Source organism: Pseudorca crassidens, chromosome 10 (genome assembly GCF_039906515.1).
Source record: "Pseudorca crassidens isolate mPseCra1 chromosome 10, mPseCra1.hap1, whole genome shotgun sequence".
Lineage (NCBI taxonomy): Eukaryota > Metazoa > Chordata > Mammalia > Artiodactyla > Delphinidae > Pseudorca > Pseudorca crassidens.
In genome coordinates this window covers 23,689,354-23,702,142 of record NC_090305.1, presented here as the reverse complement: position 1 = coordinate 23,702,142, position 12,789 = coordinate 23,689,354, and the positions used below count along the sequence as shown (strand labels likewise).

Here is a 12,789-nt window from a genome sequence, read left to right as displayed (position 1 = left end):
TAAAAAAAACCTCCATTTTACTCCTTCAGAAACTGAGGCACAGAGATTGTATTTGCCCAAGATTGCAAAGCACTAAGTGGCAGAACCTGACCTCTTCATCGTATTTCATGCTCACTCAGCTAACATGACAGGCTGCCATTTAGAGGTCACAAATGTCTCTGTCCTGTTCCCACCCTGGTGCCAGCCAGCCTGACCAGCATTGATCAAAGACCAGGGCAGGCTGTGGTCCCCTCTCCCTTTTCCGTTTCATGACGAAAGGAAAGCTTCCCCTGCATCTCTTACGTTTGGTGCATATTTTGTGCCCTAAGTAGACTCTAAGCACGTATAGGGCAATGATAACTATTTAACACATATTTGTTAGACAGTGCTAGGGGTATATGTATGTTTGAGGGCCTGACATCCTTGGATCTGAGTCCTCTGCTTCCCACTGGAAACATGCCCCTCCCCGACCCAATAAGTCTGAGGGAAGCTGGGAAGCAGGGGGCAGGTCCTTCTTAGGGAAGGTACCTGGGGTAAGGAGTGGGGGGGGTGGGGGGATTCTGAGGAGTGAAACCACTTCCTCTGTAGCTAGTTCCTGTGTTGACAGAACTGAAGGGGAGGAGGGGGGTGGAGGGAACAGAGCAGGAGGTTAGGGGGTTCCTGAGGCTCTGGAGATGAGAAAGCCAAAAGTCCTTCCCCCTCTGAACCCCCATCCCTACTGCAGCTGGAGGAGTTTTTCCAGTCTCTGTGCTCCCCCGGGGTGAGAGAGGTCAAACAAGCCGTTGGGTGGGAAAAGAGAACTGGAGGAAGTTGACAGGGATGGGCGGGGCCCGGGGGGGTGCTGACCAGGAACCCAGCTTCCTGCTCAGTACCCAGGCATCCAGCCCCCGGCTCACCCCCACCCCTTTCAGCCCCTACTCCCCTCAGGAACTCAGGGTTCCGGCCCTCCTCCCAAATCCCAGCTACCCCTCCCTTATCGGTTTCTCCCCTCCAGGGGATGGAGGCTGAGAGACCCCAGGAAGAAGAGGATGGCGAGCAGGTGAGCTGGCACCGGGTTGGGGAGGCTGGCATTGGGAGAGAGGGAGGTGAGAGGACCTGAGGCAGAGACTGAGTAATGGTGGACTCAAGGGACTTGGACAGGCTTGGGCACAGAGGCAGGAACAGAGACGCAGAGAGAGGAAATGGGCTGCTGGCCTAGCCCTCTGCCCACCCCACCCCCACTTGACTGGAACGGATGTCTCTCAGCATCAGGGCCCCCATCAGGATGAGCATGGCTGGCCCACTGTGAACACCAGCAATCGGCCTTGGCGATCTGCTCCTCCGTCCCCTCCTCCTCCAGGGTCCCGCCACACAGGTACCCCCACCCACCCAAGGAGCTCCCTGACTCTGGTGCCCACATCCTTCCTGATCCCATGACCAAGGCCCAATCCATCATGGGCTCTCTCCCCACCTCCTCCGGACTCCCCATCATACCCCCTTAGCTCTGACCCCCCATACACACACACCCACCACTGCTGTCTGCCAATTCTCTGGGTGTCTGAGCCCTCCCCCTCCTCTCCCCAGCCCTGGGGCCCCGCTCGGCCTCCCTGCTCTCCCTGCAGACTGAGCTCCTTCTGGACCTGGTGGCTGAGGCCCAGTCCCGCCGCCTAGAAGAGCAGAGGGCCACCTTCCATCCCCCCCAGAACCGTCCAAGCCTAGGCCAAGCCCCGCCCCGGCCTCTTGAGGACAGAGAACAGCTCTACAGCACCATCCTCAGTCACCAGGTGAGACACCCATCCCCTCTCCACCAGGAGGCAAGACCCAGGCTTCTTGGTCTCTTGGCCCTTGTACTCTTTGGGGGTCCTACCCCTCCTTCTCCTCAGGCATCTGCCCCCCTGCCCCGCCAGGTCCTACTCCCCCTACCCCCATCACAGGTGTCCTCACACCAGCCCCTCACACCAGCTCTGGCTCCTTTCAAGCCCTGCTCCTCTTAGAACCTCACCAACAACCTCCCCTCCCTCCACTCCTCCAGAGCCAGCGGATGGAAGCCCAGCGGTCAGAGCCTCCCTTACCCCCAGGGGGACAGGAGCTCCTGGAGTTGCTGCTGAGAGTTCAGGGTGGGGGTCGAATGGAGGAGCAAAGGTCCCAGCCCCCCCCACACACCTGCTGAGACTTGAGCCCCACCAGCCCCTCTGCACTCCTGAGGCTCAAAAGCTGGGCAGCCCACTGCATGCCCTCAACCCTGCCAGGCAGGGGCACCAGAGACTGGAAGACCCAGCAGAAATCTCAGTATTCATCGCCCTCATCCACCTTTCCTGGGAACTGGAGCGGGTGAAATCCTCAAACCCTGGGAATAGTCAAGGTAGGATGGACATTGAACTCCCTCCATGACCAAGTATGTAGGAGCTTGAGGCCATGAGAGGATCCCAGCCACAGTGGGACACCTCACCCTCTCCTCTGATCTCAGGGAGTGGCTGGGAGTCTTGGTCCTGAACTGTGGGGACACCCCCCGTAGTCAAGCCACCAGGCAGGATCTGAGGTGCTCATTTCCCAGAGGAAAGGCAAATCTCCCAAGGTTTTCACCTGAGAGACAGTTCCACCCTCCTTCTCAGTAAGAAGAAAGGAAGAGAGGGCACAGCAAAGACATAAAGACTGTTCTCCCACCTCCATCACCAGCACACCCAGCCCCTGGACTGAGGGGCCTACAGGCTGTGAATGGACATTTAGCCCTGCCCACCCTCCCTTCCCACTGCTGTTCTAAGCTGTCTGATGTTTGGTTATATGAATAAATGTAATTCCCCTCTGGACTGAAGACTGGTGTTTCGGGTGGCGGGGTGGAGGGTAGGAGGGTGAGGCCGGAGGCCACCACTCTCCCCAGTCTGGCCAGAGGCCAGCTTCCCTCCCTGGCTGGTTAATTACTGGCTCATTAAGCAGCGGCTGGAGACCTCCCTAATTATCCCCCCAGCCCCCCTCTCCTGGTTTTAATTAAGTAGAACAGGGAGGGGAGTCATTAGGATACGAAATATGAACTAAGCTGTCTGTGAACCCAGGCATTCCAGCGGCCAGAGTCCTCATCAGTTAGATCCCGGATTCAGAACCCAGGTGCAAGGCCCCCCAGCCTCCAACACGCCCCCTCTTCAAGGCCACAGAAGTCCAGCCCCTGGGACCTTCCCTTATTTTCCCCACGGGCTAGTCTCCTCCCCTCGTCCCCTCTCCCCTCCTCCACTCGTCTCCGTTCCTACGTTTCTGTGTGTCTCTCTCCGCCCCCAGCTCCTCCCTGTTCCTCCTCTCTTCTCCCCTCCTCTTCCTCCCCGGCTCCCCTCCCCCAGCCTCCCTCCCTCGCTCCCCCCCTCTTCTCTCCTCCCTCCTCCCTCTCTCTCACACACACCCCCGCTTGGGCCTCCTCTCTCTCTCTCTCTCTCTCCCCCTCTCTCTCTCTCTCTCTCCCTCTCTCTCTCCCTCTCTCTCTCTCTCTCTCTCTCTCTCTCTCTCTCTCTCCCTCTCCCTCTCCCTCTCTCTCTCTCTCTCTCTCTCTCTCTCTCTCTCTCTCTCTCCCTCTCCGGCTCCATTTTCTCCGCCGCCGGGGGCCGGGGTCTCCCGTGGGGGGCCCAGACGGTACCCCAGGTCTCCCTTCAGGGCCGGGGTGAACCCCCGGGAGAGCCGGGAAGGGGGGGAGACGGGCGGGGGTTGGGGCGGAGGGAGCAGCGGCCCCAGCGAGTTTGGGGGGGAAGTAACCAGGCGCGGGGGGGAGGGGCGGAGCAGGGAGGGGGCCTCAGGCCCCCCCCCCAACTATGGACGAGCGGCTGCTGGGGCCGCCCCCTCCAGGCGGGGGCCGGGGGGGCCTTGGATTGGTGGGTGGGGAGCCTGGGGCCCCTGGCGAACCTCCCGGTGGTGGAGACCCCGGTGGGAGTAGCGGGGGGGTCCCGGGAGGCCGAGGGAAGCAAGACATCGGGGACATTCTGCAGCAGATAATGACCATCACCGACCAGAGCCTGGACGAGGCCCAGGCCAAGTGAGTGCCCCCAACCCGGTCCCCACACAGACCCAGCAGAAGCCCCATTCACAAGCTCTGAATCTTCTGGGAGCCCCCCAACTCCAGGACCCTCCCCAGGATACTACAGCTCTTCTCTCCTCTCCTTACTCCCGGGAGCCCCAAGATAAGTGATCCCTCTTAAACCTTCCTTCACCCCCAGTCCCTGAAACCTTCAAAAAGGGGAACGCTAGATGGTCTCACTCCCACCCCACCCCGGTCTGTCACTGACCCCCGCCTACACACACACACACACACACACACACTCACTCACTCACTCCCCTGGAACATCTTTCCATCTCCAGAGCCCTCTTCTGGCTCCCACACTAAGAAACAGCTATGCTGTCTTCTCCCCTAACTCTCCAGCCCACCCTCATCCTAGGGGCCTCCACATCCCTTTCCAGGGCTGTGACCCTTTCTCTCCATGCATGGCCCAGCCTCCAAGGGCCCTCACTCACCCTTTGCCCCTGCTCAGCTGACACTAGGAGCATCAGAGCCCCCAGCCTGCTCGGTCCCAGGACCCTTCACACACCTCTGTACTGAGCTACCCACTTTAGCTCAGCACCCCTAGCCCCCTCTGGCACCTCAAACTCTGACTCTTCTCCCCAGCCTCCCGTCTCCGCTGAAATTTACCCAATCTCTCATTTCTGCAGCCATTCCCCAAATCCCCTCTGTACGCTTCTAGACCATCTCCCACAACCTCCACCTGGCCACGGTGCCTTTAGCCTGCTGCACCTTCCCTCTGTCCGGCCAAAGCCAAGCAGCTTCCCCACGTCTCCACACTGGGAGCTGAGCTCTTCCCAAGAACCTCCCAGCTCCATTCGGCCTCCAACCCTGCTTTCTCCCACCACAGATTTACCACCACCTCCCTTATTCCCAGGCTCCCCTCTCTTAGCCTCATGGGTGTGTCGCTTTGTGGTTGTCTTTCCCACTCCCCCATTTCTGTAGCCTCTCAACTTTTCTCTCCCATTGCTCCCAAGGAAACACGCCCTAAACTGCCACCGAATGAAGCCTGCTCTCTTTAGCGTCCTGTGTGAAATCAAGGAGAAAACTGGTACGTGGGTCACCCCTTCTGATTCCTCAACTCTGGGGACAGAACCCTGTTCACTATAGAACTGGGGCTACGAGTTTGACAACTTGGGGCCCTGAGGAAAGTGTGGGTCAGGAAGATTGCTAAGGGGGCGCCTGGGAGGGAACCCAGGCCTGGAGGCTTGGGTCTCCAGGAGGCACCAGGAGGGCTGAGAGCTGGTTGTGGGGTCCCTGGGTCCCTAAGTCCACCCGCCTGCATGCTAGGCCTCAGCATTCGAAGCTCCCAAGAGGAGGAGCCTGTGGACCCACAGCTGATGCGCTTGGACAACATGCTTCTGGCAGAGGGTGTGGCAGGGCCTGAGAAAGGGGGTGGCTCAGCCGCAGCAGCTGCGGCCGCCGCAGCCTCCGGAGGCGGCGTGTCCCCTGACAACTCCATCGAACACTCGGACTATCGCAGCAAACTTGCCCAGATCCGCCACATTTACCACTCGGAGCTGGAGAAGTATGAGCAGGTGAGGAGAGGAAGCTGGAGTGGGTGGAGGGAGAGGCCCTTAGGGGGAATCCCAAGGCCAAGGGGCTCCTCCTCACCAGGGCACGGGCCCCCACTGCAGGCGTGTAACGAGTTCACGACCCACGTCATGAACCTGCTGAGGGAGCAGAGCCGCACGCGGCCCGTGGCGCCCAAGGAGATGGAGCGCATGGTGGGCATCATTCACCGGAAGTTCAGCGCCATCCAGATGCAGCTGAAGCAGAGCACCTGCGAGGCCGTCATGATCCTGCGCTCCCGCTTCCTGGACGCCAGGTGCGGCCCGGGGCCCCAGGCCAGCCCCCATCCCCTGCACGTCCTTCTCCAAGCCTCTGGGCCGCCAGGTTGTGCAACACAGCACCGTATACCCCATGACAGTGGTGCTCTCTGGAGTTGATCAACGTGGTGGCCCTGCCGGGACACCAGCATCCTCCTCACCACCCCCTCTCCCCTGTAGACGGAAACGCCGTAACTTCAGCAAACAGGCCACTGAGGTCCTGAATGAGTATTTCTACTCCCACCTGAGTAACCCATACCCTAGTGAGGAGGCAAAGGAGGAGCTCGCCAAGAAGTGCGGGATCACCGTCTCTCAGGTACTGGGGAGGCGTGGGGAGGGGCTTTGGGGGCACAGCGCTCTCCAATCCTGTTGACTAAGGTGTTTACAGAGGGACAGGTTCCCACCTGACCCTCCTTTCTGCCCCACACCCCACAGGTCTCCAACTGGTTTGGCAACAAGCGGATTCGCTATAAGAAAAATATTGGAAAGTTCCAAGAGGAGGCAAACATCTATGCCGTCAAGACCGCTGTGTCAGTCACCCAGGGAGGCCACAGCCGCACCAGCTCCCCGACGCCCCCTTCCTCCGCAGGTGGATCCCGCTGCCACCCTGGCTGGCTGTTGCTGCGCGCTTCCTGCTTTTGTTCCAACTTCCTATCTAGGCAGGATCATAGCAGAGAGGGGGCCTTCTGGGGTGAGAGGGACCAAGCTGAGATGGGGTGGGGATATCAGGGGGCAGAGGCCACTCTAGTGAAGCTACTTCTGCCTTTCCTCCAGCAAGTGGCCAGGGGAGGCTTAGGAACAGCCTGCTCCTTCTGAGTGTTGCAGTGTTGTTTGGTAGAGAATTTGCGTACGGTGGCCCAACCCCCAGAGAGCTAGTTCAGGGGGCTTTTTGAAAACTGAGAGCTGTGATGAGCCTCCCGTCTGCCATCACAGGCTCTGTTACACTCTTCCCTCATTCCCCCTCTGCTCCCCCAAGGCTCTGGCGGCTCTTTCAATCTCTCAGGATCCGGTGACATGTTTCTGGGGATGCCCGGGCTCAACGGAGATTCCTACTCTGCCTCCCAGGTCAGGTGGTCCATCTCGCCTTGAGTAGGGCTTTCCCAAACTCAGTTTCCCTACTTTAGGATATGAGACTTCTTTTCCTTTGAGGCTTCTCACTGTGTCCTATCCTCCTTTGTTGCCTGCAGGTGGAATCACTCCGACACTCGATGGGGCCAGGGGGCTACGGGGATAACCTCGGGGGAGGCCAGATGTATAGCCCTCGGGAAATGAGGGTGAGTACCTGAAGCCCCTCTCTCCACCTCTCACCAGGATGGGAGGGCCTTTTCCCTGGCAGCGCTGTCCCCTGTGCTGGGTTTCCTAAAGCCTTACCCCAACTGTCTGCCTCTTTTTCCAGGCAAACGGTGGCTGGCAGGAGGCTGTGACCCCGTCCTCAGTGACATCCCCGACAGAGGGACCAGGGAGCGTTCATTCTGACACTTCCAACTGATCTCGCCCCTCAGGGCCACAGGGGTAGGGGCTCACAAGGCACCTCTTGAAGAGGACGCAGGCATCCAGAGGACAAAACCCAGACAAAGGAGAAGCACAAGATAGAGAAGGGCAAACGGGGGTCATCCCCTCCCTGGCCAGACTCTCAGTGCTGGGGGTGCTGACTACATGGCAGGGAAGATGGGGCCTCTTAAGGGGAGAGTGGGGTCTGTCTCCCCCTTTTTTCCCTTTTTCATTCTTTTTTTCTCCCCCTTTTTCTCTCACATAGAAACACACGCACCCAGAATCCTATTTTTCAGAGTTTTTCTCTCCTCCTCTCTCATACACGCACATACAACTATTCTCTCTCTCTCTCTCTCTCTCTCTCTCTCTCTCTCTCTGGGCTCCCCCACTCTCCTCCCCTCACCCCACTTAGCTGCTTTGGGATCTGTGGAGATGCCAGCCCTGCCCAGCCAGAGATGCCAAAAATGGGGACATGACTTCTGGACAGAGGACATGGGCCACGCCCCCTATGCCTCCCCACCCCCCTGCCCCCCCAGACGGCTTTATTACCTCATACGCAGCTCATCTTAAACCAATAGAATCGCTCGGTGGACGGGAGTGTCTGACTCAGATATCTACCTCGGAGGGAGTTTCTGCTACTTTAGGGAATTGTTGACTGGGCTTTGGGGTTGAACTTTTTTTTAAAGGAAAGAAAAATTAACCCTGGGATCCATCTGTATTTTTTTTAATTTTTATTTCGGGGATTTTTGGTGGTGGTGGTGGTTCTTAATTTTTAATTTAGTTTGGGGAAGTAGATGTTTTTATAAATATGCTGATTTTTTTTTTTCATTTCTTGCTTTCCCACATTAGGGGTGATAGCCAAAGGGGTCATGATAAGAAAAAGGGGAACAAATAGAACTGGTGAAGAGGCCTGCCTGCCTCCACTCCTGTTCATCAGGAAGTACGTTTAGCAGGGCACCAAGCCTGCCCCCTGAAATCACTTAGGTGTTCTCCTTTGCTTCCAGGGCCACCGAGGTGTTCTTTGCTCGTGCAGGCAGCTTTCTGCTGCATTTGCTGTGGAAGCAGTCAGGGCTTGCTCTGCCAGCCTGTTCCCCACCACCCTTGGGCAGGGCTAGACTCGGTAATTTTGAGCAAATGTCACCTTCCCCTGTGAGTGACACATCTAAAATCTTTCTTTTAAACCACTATTTGCAGATTGGAGGGGGAAGAATGGGGAGGGGGGTTATTGCCAAATATGTTAAATATGGGTTGGGGTGTTTGTGTATGTATCTCCCTCAGTTTCCCCAGAAACGAGGTATCTTTTTTTTTTTTTTCTCAGTCCAAAATCGAGAGGGTGGGGAGAGAGAGGAGGGAGGCTGCAAAAAGCCAGGTATGAGGGAATGTAAAATGACCACTGTCCCACCCTCGGCCCTGAACCCTACTATCTGAACCCCTCAGATATCCTCAGGATTTCACAAGACTGTCAGTAGGGAACCCCTCCCGTCAAAGATCTAGGCAGGACTGGGAGGCAGGTCGGGAGTGTGATGGGTGGGGGTGGGAGGCGTGGGCCTGGGGCAGTTCTCTCCTCACTTGTAAACTTGTAGTTTCACAGAAAAAAAAACAAAAAACGCAGTTTTAAATAAAGAAGTTTCTTTTTTCCCTGGGTTTAGTTGAGAATTCTTTTCAAAAACATGAGAACTTTTTTTCTCTCATAAAGCCCCAAACAGGATTTTCCCCTGAGTTCCCCGGCCTTGACCTCACCACCCAGGCCCCAGGTTTCACCCCTGCCTCCTCTCCATGGGAAACAGCCAGACCTGAACCCTGTTGCCTAGCAACCTTGCCTAGTCGTCCAGTAGCCCTGGGTGGTCTGGTGCAATAGGTTGGGGGTCCTGAGGGGATGAAGAGACCCTAGGAGATGCACTCCCCACCCCCATGGATGTGGCTGTACCCAGAGGCTGGTAGTGCCCAGGGGTGGGGTGACAGCTGTTTCTCCCAGTACCTGAAGGACTCTTGTCTGAGAGAGGCATGAATTCCTAGCATTCCCTGTGACGGGACAAGACGGGGGAGATGGGGGCAGGGGAGAGGGTACAAGCCCCACCTAGGGTGGTGGCCACAGCAGCAAGGGGCAGACAGAGCCAGGAGCCTGGGAAGGAAGCAGGATGGCAGCAGGGGCAGCAGCTGGAGCCTGGGTGCTGGTCCTCAGTCTGTGGGGTGAGCCCTGCCCCCCCACCCCCACACCAATCCTCCCCGCAGAAAGCACTCTGCCCCTGTCCCCGAAACTCCCCACAGCTTTCCAGGAACCTGGGTACTGCTTTTCAATCTCCTTCATCCACCCTGTTATAGTTTTATTAGCTCCCATCTCCCTTCCTGCCCTTCCATTGTGGTGCTGTCTCCCAGGGGCAGTAGTAGGGGATCAAAACATCACAGCCAGGATCGGGAAGCCACTGGTGCTGAACTGTAAGGGGGCCCCCAAGAAACCACCCCAGCAGCTGGAATGGAAACTGGTAAGTGGGGCTCCTGTCTCCCCACTTCCGGAGAGACCAATGACGATTCGCATCTCCTCCTCCCCACCTCCCTACCTCCCTACCTCCCTACCTCATGAGCCCTTTCCCAAACGGCTTGCACTGTTGAGGCCCCTCTCCTCTGTCCCCAGAACACAGGCCGGACAGAAGCTTGGAAGGTCCTATCTCCCCAGGGAGGCCCCTGGGATAGCGTGGCTCGTGTCCTCCCCAACGGCTCCCTCCTCCTGCCGGCTGTTGGGATCCAGGATGAGGGGAGTTTCCGGTGCCGGGCAATGAGCCGGAATGGAAAGGAGACCAAGTCCAACTACCGAGTCCGAGTCTATCGTAAGGGTTCCAGGGCCTTGTTCACAGCCCACCTCTCATCTAAGGAAAAGCCTTCTACCCCAGCCCTTGACTCCCGGGCCCTGGCATGTGAGAACTTGACTTCAGCTGCCCCCATTCCCACAGCTGGGGTGTATCTTCAAAGCTGCAGCCTCTGATTGGAATTTTCCCTCCTTCAGAGATTCCTGGGAAGCCAGAAATTGTTGATCCTGCCTCTGAACTCATGGCTGGTGTCCCCGATAAGGTAGAAGAAAAGGCGAGATGTGGAAAGGGGTCCTGAGAATGGGAGGGGAGTGTAGCTGTGTGTGTGCATTCTCTTATTTTCAAAGACGATGAGGTCACTTTTTCCCCAGGTGGGAACATGTGTGTCCAAGGGGGGCTACCCTGAAGGGACTCTTAGCTGGCACTTGGATGGGAAAACCCTGATACCTGATGGCAAAGGTGAGTCCCAGCGTCTCCCCTCCTAGCTGCCTTCTTTCTGATTGCTCTCCCATACCCACCCTGGAATGTCTTGCCTTGTCCTCCCCTCACCATAGGAGTGTCTGTGAAGGAAGAGACCAAGAGACACCCTGAGACAGGGCTTTTCACACTCCGTTCGGAGCTGATGGTGACCCCAGCCCGGGGAGGAGCTCCCCACCCCACCTTCTCCTGTAGCTTCAGCCCTGGCCTTCCCCGGCGCCGAGCCCTGCACACGGCCCCCATCCAGCTCAGGGTCTGGGGTGAGCACAGAACTGGGGAGGGCCCCAACTTGGGTGAGCACCTGTCGGAAGGTATGACCCTCAGGAAGGAGAGGGTTAAGCCCATGGCCACTGGGACCACAGACAGGTGTAACTCTCAACCTCATGTCCCTCCCCACCCCCAGAGCCTGTGCCACTGGAGGAAGTCCTGTTGGTGGTGGAGCCAGAAGGTGGAGCAGTAGCTCCTGGTGGTACCGTGACCTTGACCTGTGAAGCCCCTGCCCAGCCCCCTCCTCAAATCCACTGGATCAAGGATGTGAGTGACCTGGAGAGGGGGCTGGCAGGTAGCGAGATACGTCATTGGCAACTAGGAGGGCAGGGGCTTCATGGAGAGCGAGGCAGGCGAGGAGGTACAAGGGTGTCTGATAATGTGGAGGCAAAGACAGCAGTATGGGATGTGTTGGCAGGGGTTTTAAGAGTCTCCTGTCGGGGCTTCCCTGGTGGCGCAGTGGTTGAGAGTCCGCCTGCCGATGCAGGGGACACGGGTTCGTGCCCCAGTCCGGGAAGATCCCACGTGCCGCGGAGCGGCTGGGCCCATGAGCCATGGCCGCTGAGCCTGCGCGTCCGGAGCCTGTGCTCCGCAACAGGAGAGGCCGCAGCGGTGAGAGGCCCGCGTACCGCAAAAAAAAAAAAAAAAAAAAAAAAAAAGTCTCCTGTCCCCTTTTCCCCACCAGGGCATGCCCCTGCCCCTTCCCACCAGCTCCGTGCTGCTCCTCCCTGAGGTAGGGCCTGAGGACCAGGGAACCTACAGTTGTGTGGCCACCCATCCCAGCCATGGGCCCCAGGAGAGCCATGCTGTCAGCGTCAGCATCATCGGTGAGGAGACCTCTCTCCAAATCCCAGGGACCCTGGGGGCGGCTGAGGGACAGTGCAGGTTCCAATTCCCTACCCTATGCTAACACTGTCCCCGAGAGCCACCCCATGCTTCCCTCAGTGCAGCCACACCCAGGCCTTCTCTGCCCCACACAACCCAAGAGAAGAGCCCAGCCTGTCCCCTCTCCCCTCTAAACTGAAGAAAGGGAAAGGCTCCGCCGGGGCTCCCACTAGCCTTCTCCCAAACTGAAGCCTTCCCTTCTGACTTTGTTTTCCAGAAACAGGCGAGGAGGGGCCAACCGCAGGTGAGGGGTTGGATAAAGTCAGAGAGAAGCAGACAGACCTCAGCATGACTGAGGGGATGGGCAACAAGAAAGGAACTGTGAGGGCTGTGCCCTCAGTTCTCCCCGTCTCCCTACAGGCTCTGTGGAAGGGCCGGAGCTGGGAACTCTAGCCCTGGCCCTGGGGATCCTGGGAGGCCTGGGGACAGCCGCCCTGCTCATTGGGGTCATCATGTGGCAAAGGCGGCAACGCAGAGGAGAGGAGAGGTGAGTGGAGGAAGCCAGACACCTCCAACTAAGGGCTTCCAGGCAGCAAGGAGGGGTGTGGGGAGAGAAATGACGGAGTGCTGGGAACCATGTGCAGAATTCTCCCCAATCCTCCTCCCCAGGAAGGTCCCAGAAAACCAGGAGGAGGAAGAGGAGGAGCGCACGGAGCTGAATCAGCCCGAGGGGCCTGAGGCAGCAGAAAGCAGTGCAGGAGGGCTTTGAGAAGCCCACAGCCAGACCCCATCCATCAGCTCCCTTTTTTTTTCCCACCCTCTTTTCTGGCCCCAGACCAGTTCTCCCCTGTATAATCTCTACCCCACCTCCCCAAACTTTCTTCCACAACCAGAGCCTCTCACAAACAGTGATGAGTAAACACCTGACACATTTGCTCTTGTGTATGTGTGATGCCCTCACCCCCTGCACCCTTGAGAGCCCTGAAGGAGAGGGTCTCACCCCCACACTTCACCACACCACACCGACATCTACTGAAGTTGGAGAGAAATGCTCCTGTCTTGGAAGGAAGGAGGGATGGACAAAGGTGGGCAGAGTTCCCGTGAA

General features: G+C 57.9%; 3 protein-coding genes across 10 annotated transcripts; all 3 read left to right on the top strand.

Moving 5' to 3' along the window:
• Positions 1-649: 649 nt before the first annotated feature.
• On the top strand, positions 650-4,962 carry GPSM3 (G protein signaling modulator 3). 2 transcript variants are annotated; one of them, XM_067752668.1, is made up of 5 exons: positions 650-739; positions 974-1,018; positions 1,225-1,333; positions 1,543-1,742; positions 1,991-2,763. In XM_067752668.1, the coding sequence occupies exons 2-5, from the start codon at positions 977-979 to the stop codon at positions 2,126-2,128; spliced, it is 489 nt and encodes a 162-aa protein (XP_067608769.1). In that variant the 5' UTR covers positions 650-739; positions 974-976; the 3' UTR covers positions 2,129-2,763. The 2 variants fall into 2 exon arrangements, 1 of the variants encoding a protein (XP_067608769.1); XR_010946768.1 differs by lacking the exon at positions 650-739 and adding an exon at positions 4,001-4,962 and having other exon boundaries at positions 842-1,018; positions 1,991-2,320.
• PBX2 (PBX homeobox 2) lies at positions 3,735-8,949 on the top strand. The gene is made up of 9 exons (XM_067752648.1): positions 3,735-3,970; positions 4,969-5,042; positions 5,282-5,529; positions 5,629-5,819; positions 6,001-6,136; positions 6,256-6,409; positions 6,797-6,885; positions 7,008-7,094; positions 7,217-8,949. The coding sequence occupies exons 1-9, from the start codon at positions 3,750-3,752 to the stop codon at positions 7,307-7,309; spliced, it is 1,293 nt and encodes a 430-aa protein (XP_067608749.1). The 5' UTR covers positions 3,735-3,749; the 3' UTR covers positions 7,310-8,949.
• Positions 8,950-9,085: 136 nt separating this feature from the next.
• Positions 9,086-12,618, top strand: AGER (advanced glycosylation end-product specific receptor). 7 transcript variants are annotated; one of them, XM_067752635.1, is made up of 11 exons: positions 9,086-9,501; positions 9,688-9,794; positions 9,944-10,136; positions 10,313-10,377; positions 10,487-10,574; positions 10,670-10,885; positions 10,996-11,126; positions 11,545-11,686; positions 11,962-11,988; positions 12,105-12,231; positions 12,354-12,618. In XM_067752635.1, exons 1-11 carry the CDS (start codon positions 9,450-9,452, stop codon positions 12,451-12,453), a joined length of 1,248 nt encoding a protein of 415 aa, XP_067608736.1. In that variant the 5' UTR covers positions 9,086-9,449; the 3' UTR covers positions 12,454-12,618. The 7 variants fall into 7 exon arrangements, with proteins under 7 accessions (XP_067608736.1, XP_067608735.1, XP_067608740.1 ...); XM_067752634.1 differs by having other exon boundaries at positions 10,670-10,903; XM_067752633.1 differs by having other exon boundaries at positions 9,435-9,501; positions 10,670-10,852.
• Positions 12,619-12,789: the final 171 nt, after the last annotated feature.

What these genes read in the sequence shown, in the direction of transcription:
- GPSM3 (XM_067752668.1), top strand. Translation starts at nt 977, where the DNA reads ATGGAGGCTGAGAGACCCCAGGAAGAAGAGGATGGCGAGCAG. An exon ending in TCCAGGGTCCCGCCACACAG is followed by an intron (nt 1,334 to 1,542) that starts GTACCCCCACCC and finishes TCCTCTCCCCAG; the next exon opens with CCCTGGGGCCCCGCTCGGCC. An exon ending in GCACCATCCTCAGTCACCAG is followed by an intron (nt 1,743 to 1,990) that starts GTGAGACACCCA and finishes CCACTCCTCCAG; the next exon opens with AGCCAGCGGATGGAAGCCCA.
- PBX2 (XM_067752648.1), top strand. Translation starts at nt 3,750, where the DNA reads ATGGACGAGCGGCTGCTGGGGCCGCCCCCTCCAGGCGGGGGCCGGGGG. An exon ending in TCCCGCTTCCTGGACGCCAG is followed by an intron (nt 5,820 to 6,000) that starts GTGCGGCCCGGG and finishes TCTCCCCTGTAG; the next exon opens with ACGGAAACGCCGTAACTTCA. An exon ending in ATAGCCCTCGGGAAATGAGG is followed by an intron (nt 7,095 to 7,216) that starts GTGAGTACCTGA and finishes CTCTTTTTCCAG; the next exon opens with GCAAACGGTGGCTGGCAGGA.
- AGER (XM_067752632.1), top strand. Translation starts at nt 9,450, where the DNA reads ATGGCAGCAGGGGCAGCAGCTGGAGCCTGGGTGCTGGTCCTCAGTCTG. An exon ending in TGGCTGGTGTCCCCGATAAG is followed by an intron (nt 10,378 to 10,486) that starts GTAGAAGAAAAG and finishes CTTTTTCCCCAG; the next exon opens with GTGGGAACATGTGTGTCCAA. An exon ending in CGAGGAGGGGCCAACCGCAG is followed by an intron (nt 11,989 to 12,104) that starts GTGAGGGGTTGG and finishes GTCTCCCTACAG; the next exon opens with GCTCTGTGGAAGGGCCGGAG.